This window comes from Xiphias gladius, chromosome 1 (assembly GCF_016859285.1).
Source record: "Xiphias gladius isolate SHS-SW01 ecotype Sanya breed wild chromosome 1, ASM1685928v1, whole genome shotgun sequence".
Classification (NCBI taxonomy): domain Eukaryota; kingdom Metazoa; phylum Chordata; class Actinopteri; order Istiophoriformes; family Xiphiidae; genus Xiphias; species Xiphias gladius.
Window position 1 is genome coordinate 21,958,093 of NC_053400.1, and position 20,625 is coordinate 21,978,717.

Sequence of the window (20,625 nt, forward strand, 5' to 3'; positions counted from 1 at the left end):
TTTTCACCAGATGGGACATCAGACATCTCAAACAATCAACGGACATTTTGGTTGGTGCAAGAATTTACACACCCAGTCGAGACCACATGAAAACAAAATAAACCCAAAAGATTACAATTAAATGGTGCATTATAAGGGCACAAGAATGTGTTATTGGTGGAGGAAAATGTTTCCCCACGTTGCCTAAATTCCTGAGCACTCACATGACGTGCACTTGTGGATACATGCTCCAAGGGTGTATCCGCCTTAATGTGTACGGTCATGCTCCAGCACACCAAACATCATTCAATCCCTCGTCACTCACAGTATCACTCAGGTCAGCTGCTCAGGACGAGAAACATCCACGTTTACATGCTTTACAGTATAATAATGCTCTTCTGATGACCTATACAATAAAACTGGACGACGCAGACTCAAATGATCATACAGCAAGTGTCTGAGTCACTCACTGACAATGTAACTGGAGTTCAAATACAATGGAGGCAGTGAATTACTTTAAAGGTAATTCCTCTTGTTTTCAACAGGGGCCTTATTTCTTATTTCTGTTCCATCATGCCCATTTTTTCTGGTCAAAATATAGCCAATGACATCACCATTTCGTACCACAGGTTCACAGACTGCACACAAACACCAAAAAAAAAAAATCCTTTAAATGCAAAAACACCGGATACTTGTCTTTAAATATTTGTGGCTGAATAATGATCCCCCACATTTCAATAATAATAGTCCATTTCAAACTTTTTGGCCGTGCTTAAACACTTTCTCGTTGACTCAGCTGGCTGCCAGAGTGTGATTACATTCAGATTACATTCCCGTGTTAAACTTGGACAGGATTCATGTATTTCACTTGTTGCGCACAAGTGAAATCATGTTTAATAATGGGTGAGTGTGAATACAGGTTATTTTGAATTTTGGACTTCCTGTTTGTTGCTTATTTGTCAACAAGCTTTTACAATTTGTGGGGGAAAATAAGGTTTGCTGTATTTTTTTTTTTTTTGAGTGACATTTTGGCAAATATTATCTTTCGTTCCCAGAGTTAGATGACAAAAGCGATACCTTTCTCATATCTGCCTAGCTTAGCATAAAGCTTGGAAACAGGGGGAAGCAGCTAGCCTTAGTCTATCTGAAGGTAAAATAATCCACCTACCAGCATATCTAAAGCTCACTAACACGTTATATGTGGACTGTTCAATCCTTCAGTTTTTGAATAAATTAAACAGGCTAGCTGTTTGCAAATATGTGATAAGTGGCATTGATCTTATCATCTTACTCTCAGCAAGTTAGCGAATAAGCATATGCTGAATTATTCCTTTGATTGGTTTGAACTTTTTAACATCAATAGGCAGTTTTTATTTACAGGAAACTCCAATTTTAAACAGTTTATGCTTATTGAACTTATTCAACAGAGCAATAAATCAACAATTGTTCTGTCAGCCAAAAATAATCTGAACACCAGTTGAAAGCAGGTCTCATTTAAGTGTTACTTTTCTGAAAAAGGAAATGTTTGTATGTTTGTTGTAGCTCTGCAGTTAAATAAAAAGTTTGATCCAAATCAGAGAGCATGACAGCAAAAATCTCAGACAAGGCCCAGCTTTAAAAATAACAGGGATTATCCTTTAGAGTAATGAAAATAATTACCTAAGCCTGTATGCATATATTCGGTTTTTGTGAAGAATTAAAAAAACGAGTTGCTTCTATTTTGGCGAATGCTAGGGTTATATTGTATATTCATCATTCAAAGGGCCACCTTTCACACACCTGAAATTGTCTTCACCCAGACACTCCTGCTGTTCAAACAATAAATAACATCTTTCAAAACCACCAAGCATAGTTGTTGCTAAAACAGTGATATTTGCTACTTTTATCACATTCTTAGTCTTAGTAACTTAAAGCCAAGACGTGTTTATTATAGACTGGCGTTTTCCATTCTCACACTGACAGAGTATGATCACAGGCAGGCAGGGCAAAAGTTATTGCTGACGTTACATTATTCCCCTCTGGTGGGTGAAGACCGGCTGAAAGTTACATTCAAACAGAAAAGTCTAGGATGATTATTACATTTGCTACATTTATACTTAAATAAAATTGAAGTATAAAATCAACAGTTGTTGTGGAGAAGCTTAAAAAAAATGACAAGATGTATAACAATTAAAATTAAAAAAGCTTAGAAGCACAGGTAAAACAGAAAACACATAATCTTTGACACACAAATTAAGGCTCGCAACATCATGATATCCATTCAAAAGCAAAAGGAAGGCACCGGTGGCGAGATTTTCCTTTGCAAGATCCTTTGTCGATCAGTTTGTAACATGATGTGCTCAGTTCAGCTCACTTAGAAATGGCCTCCAAATTACAAGTTCCCTTTAAATGATTGGTTCCATCTCTGTTTACATAAGTGCTTGCTGAATAGTCTTTTATCAGGGTAGTTGGCACATTTTGTTTTTTGATATAAAAAGGTTTACATATTCTTGTAGTATCTAAATTCACATGACAGAGAGATCTGTGCACATAGTGGAGTTCTGAAGCCTCCTTAGTCCTTGACACGAGGTATGTTGTATGAGTAGTGTACAAGAGGAAGGCCTCTGGTCTGACAGAAGCAGGCTCTGCCACAGGCCTGAACCTGGTCTGAGCTGTCCGACACAAATGAATCCCCCTCGTCAGCGTACTCAGACTGAGCAGAGGGTGTGTCGCTGTCTGCCCAAAACCCCTCGGCGCGCTGGCACACTGCAGCTCCCGCCAAGAGGGTGGGACAACTGTGAGACTTCACCAAATGTCTACAGACTGTGGAGGACGAGGGGGAAGAGCAGGTCCTGGCATGCAGCGCTGCCTCGCACTGCTCACATACAACTGTCTCTCCACAAAGCTGTGAGTACACCCCACAGTCAAAGCCCAGGTGGGTGGAGGAGCCTCCATCTGTGAGCTCTAACCCCCCACCACCATCATCACCATGACTTTCAGCACCAGCCTTGACCTCCCTGGTCAAAGCTCCGTGGCCGCGTAGTCTCAGCCAGTCCTCCCTGAAGGCTGGGCTGAAGAACACATACAGCACTGGGTTCAGGCACGCAGGCAGTGGGAAGAAAATGAGGGTGACAGACTTGGCGATCTCTGGGCCGCCGGCTGTAGAGCCAGTCAACAGAGGGGCGAAGGAGAAACCTGCCACAGGGCAGAAGAAGATGCAGTTGGTGAAGATGAGCCAGGCTACGTGTCGCAGGGCACCTGTCTGCTCGGGATCAGCCAGCTCCACCCTGCCCAGGTGGCAGTACAGCTGAGTGTACACAGCTGCAGTGAACAGGTAAGCCAGCGCGTTGAGCAGGACCAGAACCACTGTAACACTCAGAGCTGGACTCTCACCACCAGCGAAGGGCAGGCAGAGAGGAGAGGCCGACCGGTCACTGGAGGTCAGGAGAGGCAGGCAGGCTCCCGCAGCAGCCAGCAGCCCCAGTAGTCCTGCAGCCAGGCTGAAGCGTCGATTTCCTCTCAAGCATCTGCGATGGATGCTGCCATTCCTCCTGGGAGACATCATTACTTTCCCGAGAATCGTCCGCACGGCCACGCTGCGCTCCACGGCTGCGAGCGACAGTAACAAGACTGCCCACTCTGATGAGAAAACTGCCATAGCTCCTGTGACCTGACAGCCAGGACCCATCTCCCACCACACACCGAACTCTGCGAAGGAGCCCCAGGTGACAACGTCCAGCACGGTCAGCACGCCGACATATACGCCTGTGAGCAGATTGGCCAGGGCCAGCAGCCCCATCAGCAGCTTGGCTGGAGAGAGAGACGGAGTCAGGGAGTGGGAATGGCCTGCAGGTCGGTGTGTGGGGGAGAAGGTGGCCACCAGCACCAGGCTGTTAAAGACCAGTGACACCAGGCAGATGAACCAGACTGTCAGACGAATCATCCAGTTACCCAGGAGATGCTCACAAGGCTTGAAAGCTCCTGAAGATGGAAAAAAATTTAGTTTTTCAAAAGTTTACACTTGATTTAGCAATTTATTTTTTGATTATTTCAAAGCTCTTAAACATTGACTGACAAAAGTAAACAAGCAGACAAATCATGAAAGATGTAAAATACTGTTTAAACCTTACCTGGTGAAGGAGAGCAGTGCATAATCATTGAGATTCTTTCCACATCCTCCCCCCCTAGCGTGAAAAAAAAAATTATGTAAGAAATGCAGAAATGCAAATGTTAAAAAAAACAATCTTGATCCTAAACTGTAGCCTTGTGTTTAAAAAAAAAAAAAAAAGTCAGTTGTTTACTTGAAAGTATGTTAACAACTCTTATTGTTTCTGCTGTTAAAAAATCAACAGTAATTAAAGTAAATTACTACAAACTTAGCTGTCCAAGAAAATAAGCATAACAGCTTTGCCATGTTGTGAAACTGAGATATTATTTAAATAACGTATACAGACATTTACAGAAATTGAGGTATAGTTAAAAAAAAAAAAGAAAAAAAAAAGAAAAAAAAAATTTTTGGACAAATTAAAAGATGGCATATTTGGCATTTTAAAAATATAATAATTAAAGACCTACATCTAAAGCAAGTGTTTTGTTTCAGAAAACTCAAGTTAATGTCAGCTATAATAGTCTTGAACTTTGATAGACTATAGATCTCATAAATCAGGCCATGCGCAGACATGCACACAAAATACGTACTCTCATTTTTCGTGGATTTGCCTTCAACCGTACATTTTTCATGACAAGTAGAGTAGGAAATGTGGGCCTGCATTTAATGTTAATTATTTAAAGTTGTTTAATGCAATAAAACACATTGTAACTGTTCCCTGATGCACATAGAAGCAGACAAAAAAAAATAAAAACAAAAACAAAAACATGCAGGCTAATGTCAGAGTGGGTAAAATTTGAAAAGCAAAACCACTGCACGTCCAACAACCACATCTGATATCTTGTGGTCTGGGAATAAAGGACGCAAACTCCATTCATATTTTTAGATGCTTTTATGTAAATAAAACAGAAAAGGTTTAGCTAACATGTAAACTGTTCCACGAAAAAGGCTCGGACAGCAGCATTCCCACCTGTAGATTTCTTTAGGTCATTTTCCTCAGAAGAACTCGTCATTGAGTCACATCCAACAAATGCACAGCACTGGTAGGCATAAGGGACAGAGATGGACCTACAAACAAACAATAACCATTTAGAAAGGCTCTTAACATCCTGCTGAGGTCCACTGTTGAGAATACAGATGGTCAAGAATCTTAAAACCATACTGGAAAAAGTATAAATAATGTGTTTCTCTGCAAATATCTGGCCGTTCTGATTTTTTATTAATAATAATATTTGGATGTTCCTGTAGTGTGTCTACAGTTGTGAAGAAAACAGACTCAACTGGCTTTCTCATCAAACATAAGCGAGGAGGTGGAGTTTGTTTCGGTTTTTCTGCCAGTCTGTCACATACATGTGATCACAGCAAGCAGAAAAAGAGCAGATAATAGATATATTTATATTTTTGGACACTTTTGTTCACTACAGAATTAGTCCAATTTATTTTGTTTACAACTTAAGCACTGGTGAGCCACGGTTTCTCTTTTGATCCAAGTTCATCTGCTGTGCTGATTAACAACAGTTCAACTGCTTGGTTTGAGTTTGTGCAACTTCTAAGGAAACTTCGGGGGTGAAATGATAGGAGACAATTAAAATATACATGAAAAGTTAAATCATAACATGCAGAGAGATGTTCTGTGTTTTTCTCTCACTACCTTGTGAAAACAAAAGGTGAGGAAATTAAGTCCGCTAAATGGCTAAAAATGATTAAATACACTATGGACTAGTGCCAGAGAAGATCCTGTTCAGAAAATTCATTCCTCAACATCACCGGGGGCCTGATGTTGCTATGCAGACCTTCAGCATAACTTTATTTTTAATACATTATTATTTTGTGTTTGAGCTGTGCCTGTACTGATGTGATCTTTCTTCCTGAAACCAATTCATAAGAAATTTTCAGTTCAACAACAATTACCTTAATCACAATTTTGATATTTAATTCAATCCTGTAGCTAATCCGTATACATTTTCTACAATTTACAACTTTAATTACATTTTTTCCCCCACTTAATTCAATATTTTTATGTCAATATAACTTGATTTTTCTTTCGCCTTTCAACAAATCACAATTATGTGTTAAATATGTATTTTTGGGCATTTTGCGCCTGTATTAGTATATGTATAGTAGAGAGCTGACAGAAAACGAGAGGAGATAGAAATGGGGATCACATTCAGCAAAGGTCACCGGCTCGAATCGATCCCGGGATGTTAAAATTACATGGTTACCGCCTTAAACCCGAGGTCCACAAGACCGCCTGGTGTTCAATTTTCCTACATCCTCTCCTTCAGATAACAGAAGTTGAGGTCACAGATGTTCTTCCTCACCTGAGTTTGGGTAAGTTTTTTGAAGTCAGGACATTTTTCATCTGTGGGTTCCCTGAGAGTTTAAGCTGACTGAGGGCGCTCAGTCCAGTTGTTGGAATCACAGTCAGAGAGTTTATACTCAGATCTCTGCAGAAAGAAAAAGAAAAAGAAAAAAAAAAAAAAAAAAAGATTACACACATGCAATTTAGTGCTGTACAACACAGACAGTCAAACCAAACAACGATATGTAAGTGGATCTCTGTACTCATTATGATGAAAGGTGGTAAAAAAAATATAAAGGTCATACTCACAGGTTGGTGAGTGCAGTGAGGGTGAGGAAAGCATCTCGGTGAATAACTCGGATTTCATTTCTACTCAGGTCTCTGTGTAAAATCACAACACAATGGACTCACAATCCAGTCATAAAATCTTTGTTTTTACAACGTCCAGTGTGTGTTACTGAGTGCGTATGACTGAGTGGACTTACAGTAAACGGAGCGCAGAGAGACCTTGGAAAGTGTCCCTTTCAATTTGTTGAATATGGTTGTGCTGAAAGCTTCTGTATATTGAACATAAGAATTAACAGATTATAACAAAGGAAATAATTATCTTTATTTCTTCAATTGCTCAATTATAAATTTTTTTTTAATCTTAAAATACAATCTGTCTTCTAATCTTTACCATCCTTGTCTGAAATGATTTGTGGACTGACATCTACATGTTTTACACTCACATCTCCTGCAGTCTGGCACAGCCCTGGAGTGACGGTAGCCCCTTGATCTCATTGTAGGACAGGTCTCTGATGGAGGAAAACATACAGCTTCAACAATTAGACAACTGGGACAATTCAAAATCAAAGAATAAAGTTAGTCATGTTCAAAACTGTGAGATTTAATTGGTCTATAAACAATTTTCCTATGCATCAGTATGTACACTTTCTAAAATACCACATTTCAACATGAATGAGAATCCAAATTCTGTCTGTAGCACGGTCAAAACCATAGTTTACCCATCAAGTTGTAGTTTCTAAGTTTGTAACAATTTTAAATCCTCAGTAAGTACAATTATTTGTAAAATATGCATTTTAAGTACTATTGCAGGTGACAAGAAAGGAAAGGTCTTTTACAGCATCCGAAGCAACTTGAGATCCTCACAGAGATCGGTGGGGATGGACGATATCTTGGTTCCTGACAGGGTCCTTGAAATGAAAAACCTAATCAGTCACTTCTGAGAGACACAAAAGCACAAACAGAAACAGCTGCTGGATTCAAGTCCAAGTTCACTCACAGACTCTCAAGGTTATTAGTCCACGTGAGGATGGGGAAGTCCTGCATCATACTGGCCCCTCGCAACATCCTGAAACACACATGGAGACCAATAGAAAAATCATTGTCATAAAGATCAAAGCATGAGCTGGTATGGATGAAACAATACATAAGGACCCTTTAAAACAGACATAAATTGATTTTTTAAATGTTTAATTCAACACTGACTGAAGGAGTTCAGACAGAACTTGTAAACAGTGATTTGTCAGGAGTCATGCTTGAAAGTGGGACTTACAGGGAGTGCAGGTCGGACAGATTCTGGAAAGCCGACGCACCCACAAAGGAGAGAGGGTTGTCATAAAGATGTCTGGGAGGGCAGCGAGAGCAAAAGGGAGGAGTTCAAACCAAAATCATTGACTATGCGAGAATGGCACCATCTTCTGGACATACGTCTACTGAAGCCTTACGCTCGTTTCCCACAACAGCCAAGACTGCTTGTGTGCTCATCGGAAAGCATACTTTACATTTTGCATGTTGACATTTGAACAAGTTTGAGCCATTATGTCTGCATGAGTGAATCAGAGGGGGAGTTGGACCTTACATGGTTCGCAGCAGGGGGTTGTTATGGAAGGCGCCTTCAGGTATGGAAGTAATATCGTTGCTGTGAAACCCACTGCAGGAAGGAGACAGTGTAAAGGCACTTTTCTCAATATGAAACTCAACATTGAAGTTACGTTGATATATGCAAAACCAAAAACAAAACAAAGAATAATAATACAAAAGTAATGAAACAAAAGGCATAGACAGTTCAACCAAATCAAACACAAACAAAAGGTGTCAAATAACTCTCAAAGTTTGCTACAGAAAACTAGGTTTGTAAATTGATTTAAATTATCTTAGATAATGTGCTGATCAGGGAAAGCAGGAAATAAGACTTGTGGTTTTTAGCCATCAACCTAAAAGTACAAATATTGAAACAAAGAATTGTAGCAAAGAATTTCAACAAATTTATTTCTCTTTAATCATCACACCCATTAGATAACAGCTCAGATAAATGATGCTTTAATAATAATATAATAAACAGGATATGAGTCATTTTTTTCCTGATGTATGTGAATAGGAATGAGTCACATCACACAATTTGTATTTTAACAATTCACTTAGACTCATGAAAAACAGCAGGTTTAGTTCGTATCTACTTTGTCAGATATTTGTCTTTTTTCAATCACATAAAAAACGAAAAAGACACTGACAAGCTTACTTCATGCTCTGATGAGTTAACCAGTCCCTGACTTAAATGTCAAAACAAAAGTACAAAATGTTTCCCTCCCAGAGCAGAAACAGGACAATGCACTCACAGTTCCTTCAGTTTGGGAAGAGCCTCTATTGCTTTGGGAAAAACCATCAGGTTGTTGAAGTTCAGATCTCTAGGGTGAGACAGAGACAAACACAGGGACTCAGTGCGTTATGGCGAAACAAATCCTTCCATCTACAGCCAACGAGTTAATGGTACATTCAAACAAAAATGTCTACAATTAAGCATTGTTAATAGTGTTCAGTTATCTGGTTCTCTCTGTGACTGTGGTCAGAACCAACTCACACACCAATTAATAATAACAAGGATTACTGGCATTGTTTTAATCATATTAAACAAATATGACTTGCTAGCAGTGCTGAATTATTTAACTTTTAGCAGCATTAACCAGTGACCAACTGACCAGTACAAATAATCAACATAATTGCATAATCGCAATAACTGATTCCTAGCCCATATAGTTCTATTGGAATCAGAGCCCACTGTAAAAAAAAAAAAAAAAAGCTACACTGAATCATGTTCCTAACAGACTATGTTGCTTGGGCTGAAGTTAATGATTATTTTCATTAACAATTAATCTGTTGGTTATTTTTTGGATTAATTTATTAGTTGGTTAATCTATAAATGTTAAAAATAGTGAAAATGTTCTCAGAGCCCATCTCTCACATTGCTTGTTTTGTTCTTAAGATATCGATTTACAATGATATGAAACAGAGAAAAGCAGCAAACCGTCACATTTGAAAAGCCGGAAAAGGAGAAAGTTTGGCATTTTTGTTTGATAAATGACAGATCGATAGTCCATCAATACAAATGTTACTTTTCTCTCCATTGACTAATCAATGAATTGTTATCTTTTCAGCTCAAAAGGGACGTAGGGAGTCTGCCTTGATCCTTACCAAACCTTACTTTCACAGCATCTCAACCTCCTCTCTTCACAGATATTATACAAAACACAACTAAACACTATAAGCTAGAAAGCACAATTGGAAACCATTGAAAAAAAGCTATAATGCAGGACTGCAGAACTGCCTTTACTTATTTTAATATAGGTCTTCTTGTGGCTAAGTGTCCACCATGCTGTGTTGTTATGTAGGAAAATGTGAACACTGGATCAGCACAAGTACCAGCAGAATTTTAATTTTAAATGTATCAGATTGGAAGTTAGGATAAAAAACAGAAAAGCATCAGGACATCCCCAGTCTCCTATAAAGGTCTGTGTGTTCTACAGTAGCTGTTTGCCATTAGGTAAGGCTGTGTGACAGGAGGAAGTGAACAGTGGGAGGGCGGATTTGATAAGCATCATGTACTTTGCTCTATTTATCCTAGAGCAATTAAAGGAGGAAGTGGACACAATGATGTCTGGAGGACTGGAGCAGAGGTGGGGGGGGTAAGAGAGCTGTTAGCACACACAAACACAAGCACAAACACACTTAAACTGATGCACACTGTATGACTGTCCACTTACAGTGTCTCCAGGTTCAAGAGTCCAGCTAAACAGTTGTCTTCTATCTCTTTAATTCTGTTGTTATGAAGATGCCTGGAAAAGCAAAAGCAGTTTCAAACACATCTGTGAATGTCATGCCGTGACAGATATAAAACAATCTTTTAAATTCATCATGGGTTTTAATCAAGTCTCGTCATTTGTAAAATCAGGTGTCTGTACCGTATGTGTATATGCAGAAGGCTTTCCTAGCCTAATAGATTCAAGGTCTTTCCTTCCTGTTTATCCTGACATGTTTATACTAACCCTGCAGCAATACCACTCAGTGTGTGTGTGTCTGTGTGCTTGCGTGTATGTTTGTGTGAATCTATAACAGCAGCAGTGAATGTTGGTCTGGAATAATCCCTCAAATTTGTAATTTACCAGATACAATATTTGTACCAGTTTCTCTCGTGGAAGGTTTTTAGCGTTTGTCATCATGCATAAAACAACAAGAGAATCTTGATTTTGTATTATCGTCTGAGTCGTGCAACTTTTTCAAAGTGTCATTAACATTCAAATTCAAACCCCAATGGCATATTTCACTGTAAAAGCGCTTGCATGCAAAAACACAGCAGGGTTTGATCAGCAACCCATTTTGTTGACTTATTAACTTTAAGCTGCGGCAAAAATACTACAGTATGTTTGTGTTGTGAAACTGATTTGCAATTGCTCAGAGGATACTTTCAGAGCTAGAGCAGAACACAAGGAGAGGTACTTTGCATTGATTTGTGGTGACAGAATAATACACGATATATGATAAACTAAGTAGGAATTACAGCTTCTTTCATTTAGAGGGGCACACTAGCAGTACAGTCACATTTTACTGACGCACAGTCAAGTAGTGATGAGTTTTTAAAGTAAGTTAATTAGAAAAATTACCCCAAAAATCCCTCAACATCAATTTAAAAAAAATGCCCCTCCACTCATTACACATCATGGCTCAGAAACTAAAGAGACATCAAACTGTTACTTTATGTTCACACTGCAGAAAATATGCATGTGTTGGTTTTCAAATAGAGAAATATCCTGATCTTCTTAACACCCAATGACTTTCACTTCTTTAGCTTCTCCCTCAGGTCATTTTAGTAAACAAGAATGTTCTCCGTCAGTGTGCCTGGTTAATTAAGGGTTCAAAAAAAGTACACCAGCAGGTTGTTCCTGCTGAGTTATATAGCGTATAGGTCTACCAAGACTGCACGCACAGTCCTCCTGGCTGTCATGGGGAAGTTCACTTTAATGACTCTGTATCTGTTTTATTACTCAAATACTGTAGCTGTTAAAAGCCTTCTCACCAAAAGCTTTGATTGATGAAATACCAATGGTATTTAACTGTCTAAATAATTGTTGAAGGAATTAATCCAGGGACTGATGGCTTCACGATATGACTACTTCTTCATTTACCAAAGGTGTCTTTCTGGGTATTTTTTTTTTTCATGTAGTAGCGATGTAAAATACAAAATTGTATTTGGTTCAAGTTGGTATTGACTATCAATAGAATATTTTTTAGTGTGCCTGAAGTACATTGAAGAGATAAGTGCATACAGCTGAACTGGACAGTTTGGTGCTTATGGTCTTTTTTTTTTAACCACCCTGCACACTGTGGCATAGTTCCGACTAGCCAGAAACATTAGTGAAATAGATATACTGTAAATACATTTGTACGTCAACGCTACTGTGCAGATTTTCATTCTAAACCACAATTAGAACAGTAGCTTAATATAACTTACAGCACAACTAGGCTGGTGAGGTTTGCGAAGGCGTTGTCTGGTATGTACGAGATGCGGTTGAGTGCCAACGTCAGAGCCTGAAGGTTCGCCTGGTGTCTCAGAGAACCGACGGGGACCGCTGTGAGATTGTTATCATCCAACCAGAGGTGGCGTAGCTGCTGCAGGCCTTCAAAACTGTCGTCTGGAACTGTGGTAATATGGTTCGCATCCAGGCGACTACAAATAACAGATTCATTAAAATAGTATGACGCTTAAATTAACTAAGACATTTGATACTGCCATAAATGTCTTGAAAAGAGCAATTTGAAAAACAAAATTATTCAGAACAACATTATTTTACTTGCATCATACATTTCTAATGCTAATTTTACTAATACTATATGAAAACTTTTTCACTCTAACCTTCCCTTACACTTTTAGGTATGGGTTATTGTGGCGTCAGCAGCAATTAACCTGTACCACAAAGTTCCTATAGCACTGTCTACAGGACCCAATATGCTCCCAATCCATCTGGGAGGTAAAAGTCTATTTAGTGCATCCTGTCTCAGTTTGATCTTCTCTAACTACCTAATTATTTTGTAGAGGATGGCTGCAGACTAAGCTTTAATGATTTTATTTTATTTGTTTCATCCAAACTCATGCCTAAGAATACAGTATACTTCTGCAATAAACAGCACCTAATTTTAGGTGTGCATTCTCCAATGAACTCATGTTGACTCTACCCTATTAGCCCCTATTAGCCCCTACCTCAAAAAAGAGGCGGAGGAGTGGCATTTGCACAACCTAGCATCATTCATCTCATTGTAAAGGGGTAGCAGCTCAGCGTCAACATCGTCCTAGAATGCAAACTCCTCAGGACACATCTGATTCTTTGGTTATTACCAACATCTTGTGACTGCAGGCCTATGTTTGAACAAAGACTGCTTGATGAAAATTAGGAGCTTTACTCTGTGGCTACAAACCCTGTTTGCAACCACTGGCCAGTACAATACCCACACTATTGCTATCACTGCAATGATCTGAATCCCGTTTTTTTTTTTACCCTCTCTTCTGAGAAATACAGAAATAACTGTAATCCCTCACTTGGGGAAACTCTTCATTCTTCAAATGAATGACACACATCATACTTCTAATTACCACTGGGAGCATGTCATGACTGTTTATCTGGCTGCCATGGTAAATGTGATATATAAATCTGTCAATTTCTAACTGGTTAATTCAAAAAATTTAAATTATATAATAGAGTGATACTCTCAAGTTGCATGCCGTGGATATTTAGGGAATCAAATGTTTGAGTTTTCAACATGGACTAAATGAAACAGAACTAGAGACCAGTGACCCCTGCAAACCGATGAAATCCTGATCAGAAGCCAAAAGTTTGTTGGCAAAAAAGAAATATTCTTTATTTAAATGGTATTGTGGATGCACAATTTTTCTTTTCACCATCACCGCACTAGTTTCTCCTGCTTTCCTCCTTCACTGAGTGTCTCGCCCTCCCTCAAAATTCCTCAAGTGTCTGGGCTGGAAGAAAAACAGTCTTGATTGACATTTAGCTCTCTAAGGCTTTATACAAACCAAGTCCTGGCTCTGCCAAAGCATATTACTTCAGCTACAGACCTTAAAACCCTCACAGACAAAAGACATCTGTTAAAAAGACAGAATAGAGGCACAAAAAAAGAAGAGGGGAAGCAAGGTACAAGAGGAGGGCTATAAAGGAGGGATAATAGCTGAAAGAGCGGAAAGCTGGAATTTAATTAGCACTAAAACACATAGTACAGCTATAGTATTGGACGAATGAAAAATTTGACCTGATAATGACCCAAATAAAAAGTCAGCAAAGATTACGAGTTCATCCTGAGGGGGACGTGATTGTGTGTACCCAATTTCATGGCAATCAATCCAATAGTTGTCGAGACATTTCACTCACAACTACAAATGTCAGCAGCTAGGTGATGGCACTAGCGTCAGGAGAGATATCCAATAGTTGTGTCACTACACAATCTGAGTCAACTGTAGATGCGAGTCGTGTATGCAGCATTTTACGACATTTTACCACAGCCAATTTGCAGCATTTTACCACTGCCAAATTGTGTGTGAAGACAGTGACCAGATGAAAAATTAAATGACAAATCCAAAAACTCCAGACTGTGAGAAGGTGGTCCATGCTTTTATATAATCCAGTACAGTTAACATGATCTTTAAATTTGACTAGATTGCTTTACTAACTAGACTCCAGCGTCTGCCTATTAACATGAAACCTACTATACTTTGGTTTATAATCTACAATTTGCAATGATTTGCTGATTTATGAAATATCAAGAAACTGGTAGTAGCTGTTCAAGATGGCGGACCTTACATGCCATAAACTGTTTACACTTATGCATATGCGACACACATCTACAGTTGACCCAGATCATGTAGTTTTTTTAGATAGTTCGGTCTGGACCAAAATGGTGGACCAACTGACCAACATTGCCATCCATGGAGCAATGCCCCTAGTGTGGTTATTAAAAAAAAAAAAAAAAAAAAAAAATACGCAAGTACTGATCTCAATTCTATACATACTTTTGGTGCATCTTGTCTGTCATTCACACTGACAAATCAGCAGCCTCAAACTAAACTCCATTATTGTCTATATGTCAACTTTTGAATGAATTTGTTTTGCAAATTTTCAGCACAAAACATTTAGATTAGATTAATAATGTTCAGCAGTTCTGCTATTGCTGTGGCTTTTTTTAATAACCTTTGTGAGTATCTGTCTTGAATGTGGTTGTTAGTTTGGCACAAACACCATGAATTCCATTTTGGATACTAGGCTGTGTAAATACACTGCAGTGCTGTCTCTGACAACAGCTCTGATGACTTCAGCCTATTTTCCTGTCTAGGGATTCAGAATGAAATATCTCTCTCATTTACTGCAACTTCTAGAGAGAAAAGACTTATTCATAAAATTCACTAAGAAATCACTTATAGTAGAGTGATTTCATACATACAGTGCATTTAGAAAGTATTCAGACCCCTTCACTTCTTTCACATGTTCTTATGTTGCAGCCGAAAAGAAAATTTTAGAAATTTTTAAAATTTATTAAAAAGGAAAAACTGAAATATCACACTGACATAATTATTAAGACCCTTTTCTCAGTACTAAGTTGAAGCACCTTTGGCAGCGATTATAGCCTTGAGTCTTCTTAGCTATGACGCAATAAGCTTTCCATACCTAGATTTGGGGATTTTTTGACATTAGTCTCTGCAGATTCTCTCAAGCTCTGTCAGGTTGAATGGGGACCGATGGTGGACAGCCATTTTCAGGTCTCTCCAGAGATGTTTGATTGTGTTCAAGTCAGGGCTCTGAATATGCCACTCAGGGACATTCATTCATTCTTGGCTGTGTGCTTAGGATCACTGTGCTGTGAAGTGAACCTTCAGCCCAGTCTGAGTTCCTGATTGTACTGGACCAGGTTTTCATTACTTTGCTACATTCAGCTTTCCCTCAACCCTGACCAGTCCCCCAGTCCCTGTCCACAGTGTGATGCTGTCACCACCATGCTTCACTATTGGTATGGTATTGGGCAGGTGATGAACTGTGCCTGGTTCAATCTTGGTTTCTCAAAGATGATCAAGAAAAGTGGGAGGAGCCTTAACTAAATTCCAAGTGTCATAGCAAAGTGTCTGAATAATTATGTCAACGTGATATTTCAATTTTGCCTCCTAAATTAATTTGAAAAAATTCTAAAATTCTGTTTTCGCTGAGGGTATTGAGTATAGATTGATGAGGGGAAAAAATTAATTTTAACAATTTTAACATAAGGCTGCAAAAAAACAAAATGTGAAAAATTAAGGGGTCTGAATCCTTTTTGAATGCACTGTATAAACATGAATGACTGCTTTTTTGGAGCACCACCACCATCCTTTTTATCATTTACATGTTCTATCTGCAATTCAAAAGACACAATTTTAAGCCCAAAGCTAAGGCTGTAGTTTCTCCCCCCTCTAAGACAATGTTTGACAGTACCAGCAATTGAAGCCATAATAATCCAACAAAATATCTGACCAGTCCGATGACTATGCCAAATAAATATCACAATCTCTGCTGCAATGGGAGTGAGTGTGTCCCTAACATGGAAAGGTTCACTTAAAATTCAAAAGCTCCTTGAGCAGACAATACCCAACACGTGCGTGTGCATGCATATGCGTATGCGTGACTGTGTGGCAATTGACTTACAGAGACTGGAGAAAATTAAGGTTCTTCAGGGCTGCACTGGGCACAGTCTTCAGCTGATTATTCTGGAGCATCCTGAAGGCAAAATGGCAAAGGGATGATTTCAACTCAAGTCACAAAAATTTTTCTTGCATCAGCAATCCAAAACAATATGTATCCACAGATATATTCCATGGTAACTACACTAGTGAGCTTTCTCAAGGTTTCCTCCATGTGTTGTTGTTGTTTATGTTGATCCACACTGGTTATAGTTAGTCCCTTTCGAAGGGACACAGGTTTTCCTGATTCTTCTTGTGTCAGTGTTTGCCAAGCTGATGAAGAAACTTTGAACACCAACTGCGTTACGAAGCTATCAATTGATCCCTTTATTTAGACTTTATTTCACAAATCTTTGGTTGATTAAGAACAATGTATAAATTGTGTCCTTCTAGTATATAGTTACAGTATTTTTAAAATCTGACCCAAATCCAAAGTGAATGCGGTTGTTGAACTGCATTCAGTCAAAATACTTCAAATTTGTTTTCACTTCTGTACTTAAAAGTAACAACGTGAATAAATCACTTGATATAAGCGTATACAATGCCTCCATGTGTTTGTTTTCAGTCTTGTATGCAAGACCTCACCTGTAACTCAATAGGACTTTAAACTTTTGGCACAGTGCAGAATCACAAGGCAGCACTTTCTGTGTCACTCAACGTGTCCAAGTCTGTTCAAGCATACTAGTGTATGCTGCCTGATGTAAATTATGCAGAACTAATTTTCAAACAGAGCTTGTATGTAATTCTCTGGGTTTTTTTTTTTTTTTTTTTTTTTCCCCCCAGAGACACAGACGCAGATGGAGCAGGGATGGAAAAGTGCATTTTGTCTATTCCAAGTGGATATAAGTTGTATGACTATGACCACAATGTTACCACAAACTGCAGTATTTACTCTTCCCCCAGTGTGTGGACAACTTCACACTGTCACAGCCATAAGTGTGTGTGTGTTTGTGTGTACATGTGTGTACTGACGCTGTGCTGGTGGTGCTGGCAGAGAGGACATATGCTTACAGGACTTTGAGCTGATGCAGTCCAGACAGGGCTTCAGGGTGGATGAATGACAGGTCATTCCCCGCGAGTCGTCTGAGTGAGAGAAAGAGTTGAGCTTATATTTAAGACATTTCTCAATAGCTACAGGAGACCATGTTTTCTGCATAAAAAGAACACACTGTAACAGCCACAGAGCATATTGTATTTCTGAATAAAGCAATGCATAGTGCTGAGAACTTCTTCACATCTAGTGCAGTAGATCAGGTTCCAGCTCTCAAGCTGAACATGGGGTCTGGGGTGTCAAAGACATGCGTCTGTGCCATGGCCTGTTGCCAATTCATCTGCCACCCACAAGAGATTAAAACTGTTCCTGGAGGTTCCCTCCTTAGTTCCCCCTTCTGAGCCTCGCAACCATCACTATTCAACGCTCCCTTTAGAGAGAGTGAAAAAATAATACACCACTCTGAGGCTCATACAAGCTGTGTATGAATATAACTTTTTTCCCCTTAAACAGTCCTGCTTTGTAACATTTATCACAAGGCAGCTGCTTCAGACTCTGCACTAACTACTTGAGCCTGAGGGGGCACCTCCCTTTCCTGCTCAGGATAGGAAGTGTATAGGAAGTACAGGCTGACTGGCACACAGAGCCCAAGTATACTATCTGGCCTGAGAGATTAGCAACAGATTTATCACTCTGCAATGTGAGTCAGGGCAGGCCAAATTCCCTGCAACAAGAGCAGCTGGGTGTGAGCCTGAGAATCAAGGCTGACTGTGGACCTTCATGTGGACTCAAAACTGGTCTCTTGTTTGTATACAACAAATTTTACTGGTTTCAGTAGTTTCCATCCACCTATTTATTTGCATTTTAATTCAATTTGCACATAAAAAACCTGGGTGCAAACACCACAAAAAAAAAAAGTACTTGCCTGTGGTGGAAAAGATGGTTAATCGATAATAAAAGCAAAGTCAAATGTAAACAAACACAGCATAGAAATTGTGATGTACATGAAACATGTGACTTGAACCCCCACTGAAGAGACAGAAAATGGTGGCAGACGTAAATGTCAGATCTGTGTGGAGTGATGAGGAGGCTGTAGCGCTCCTCAAATTAATACATTAAACAAACATAAATGCAATATTTCCAAAAGGTTTTCTACAGTGTGTGTTTTTGTTTGGTTTTTTACCATTACAAGTTTGACCGGCGCTCTTTTAATCACGCCATTCAATGAATCAACTCCTGATATTTGCATTATAGTGGTGGATGGAAACGCATATTAGTACTATTATTATTATATTAGTGATATACTATTTGGATGCAAACATGGCAACAAAGGCAACAAATTACTAAAAAAATTATTCCATTCACCACATCAATGGAGAGTCCCCTGTTAAGCACCCACAAAATATGGTGTCACAGAAGATGGCAAGTCCAAAAAAACTTAAAGGGTTTCAAATAGCTGAAAAAAAAAAATCTTTCTGTGCTTCTAAATTCAAAGCTTCCAAGAGCTTGACTGAATGCACATAAAATGAAGATTTTGGTCATTCACAGGCCCTACTTGCTGTTTGATGTGTTGTGGTTGACCCAAGCTGTCATATTTGGATGTGAATACTCACCAGCTTTATAAAAAGACTGCCAATTCAGACTGACTTGGCTTTGAGACAAACCCAAATTCAACAATTCACAATAATACCAAATCAATCAATGTGAACATGTGTGTCTATTGAGCCACAATTTGTCAAGACCATGTCTTTTGACAGCTTTTTGAAATTAGCCTTTAACTCAAAGACCATTATCTGCAGTTATAGTCATGACTACAGTACAAGTTGTCACACGCATATGTACGCCTAAAATTCAAAATGACACATTCTTGTTGATTTCCAACAGATAGTGATCAATGTGGCTACTTCAATATGACTTGTTTCTTTGAGAACTCACACAACCCAGAACCTGAAGTCACCATCATAAACCGCTAATCACCATATGCAAACGTGATTTGACAAATCTTTCAGATATCATTCAGGTTTCACAATATAAAGAGCTTCTCCTCCTTTTGCATCTCTCAGCAAATTCAGTATGTCCCCCCAGGCTTCGATGAGGAAAGAAGAATGTGCTAAATCTCGCTGAGGAAAGGCTAAATCCTCTCCTTGTGCAACACCACTCCCACAGGTCCACCTTTGTCAATAGCAAATTCACAAAGAGTCCTGTGGTGCATTCTGAAAGCAATAAAGGGCTACAAACATGAGTTGTTAAGTTCACCAAAAAAAGGCATTTGGGCTTCAAACTTTGCTGTAACAATACAATTTAACTTTCTAATTGGGAAACTACTGTGGCATAACCCAAACGAGCACCCCTCCCCCACAACATGCTCCCACATGTGCAATACACACCTTTTTTCACTGTTGGTATAGGTAGCTGTGATGATAAACCTATTACTTCATTTCCTATGCTCATATTTGTCAATGAAAATGTTTGTATCGCCATTTTCAATAATCTTGTTATTATCACAGAATTGTCAAGTGCCTCACTTCTAGAACAGTCGCATATAAGTTGCATTTCAGCAGGAAACATCCAATCATATCAAATTAATTTTGGATCAAATTAGCTATAGTGCTGTGTTTTATTCCCAGCTGCAATGACTAAGTGATTTAAATTTGCTATCGCCCTGCTATTGCCTTAAATATCTTGTTAAGCTCTGAATATAGCACAATTTTTGGCGGCCCATGTGTTGTGTGTACTGCAACTGCAGAGGAATAAATCTTGTTCATGTACGACAGTGTCCTGTCCACAGTAGGGGGCGGTCAACATAGGAAAAACACCTTTGAGTTTTGCAAATTACGGTTAGGGAGGGGCTGAAAAATTTGGCTGAAATTTCAAACTGTCAAATGCAAGCAGACACGTACAAGCTAATTTTGAGAAGAAAAAGCTGTTTTCACTCACAATGTGTGTATTTTTGTAAAAATCCTCTGTATTAACATCATACGCCAACAAGAATATATGAGATCATGTGTAGAGCGCAAAAAATAAATAAATAAAAATCACGTGAACCAAAAAGAGGACGTCATGAACTGCCATATTTACATTTATCAAGATAAATATACATATATGGATTTAATAACATCATTCAACCAGATTCATACCGATTTAAAATAGCAAGAAAGAAAATCAATCTTCATTTATAGCGCACATTCCATACAAATGGATGTAATGTGCTTCATGAAACA

At 38.9% G+C, this 20,625-nt stretch overlaps 1 protein-coding gene across 1 annotated transcript in view; it reads right to left on the reverse strand.

The window, feature by feature from the left end:
• Positions 1-963: 963 nt before the first annotated feature.
• lgr4 (leucine-rich repeat containing G protein-coupled receptor 4) overlaps positions 964-20,625 on the reverse strand; it is a 32,871-nt gene continuing 13,209 nt past the window's right edge. Inside the window, exons 4-19 of the mRNA XM_040120383.1 lie at positions 17,425-17,496; positions 16,379-16,450; positions 12,157-12,372; positions 10,412-10,483; positions 8,990-9,058; positions 8,233-8,304; positions 7,927-7,998; positions 7,654-7,722; positions 7,493-7,564; positions 7,100-7,165; positions 6,854-6,925; positions 6,678-6,749; positions 6,388-6,513; positions 5,037-5,134; positions 4,089-4,142; positions 964-3,939 (exon numbers count right to left, since the gene is read on the reverse strand). Coding sequence (XP_039976317.1) covers positions 2,531-3,939; positions 4,089-4,142; positions 5,037-5,134; positions 6,388-6,513; positions 6,678-6,749; positions 6,854-6,925; positions 7,100-7,165; positions 7,493-7,564; positions 7,654-7,722; positions 7,927-7,998; positions 8,233-8,304; positions 8,990-9,058; positions 10,412-10,483; positions 12,157-12,372; positions 16,379-16,450; positions 17,425-17,496 — 2,683 coding nt within the window. The 3' untranslated portion in view covers positions 964-2,530. The remainder of the gene's footprint in view (positions 3,940-4,088; positions 4,143-5,036; positions 5,135-6,387; positions 6,514-6,677; positions 6,750-6,853; positions 6,926-7,099; positions 7,166-7,492; positions 7,565-7,653; positions 7,723-7,926; positions 7,999-8,232; positions 8,305-8,989; positions 9,059-10,411; positions 10,484-12,156; positions 12,373-16,378; positions 16,451-17,424; positions 17,497-20,625) is intronic.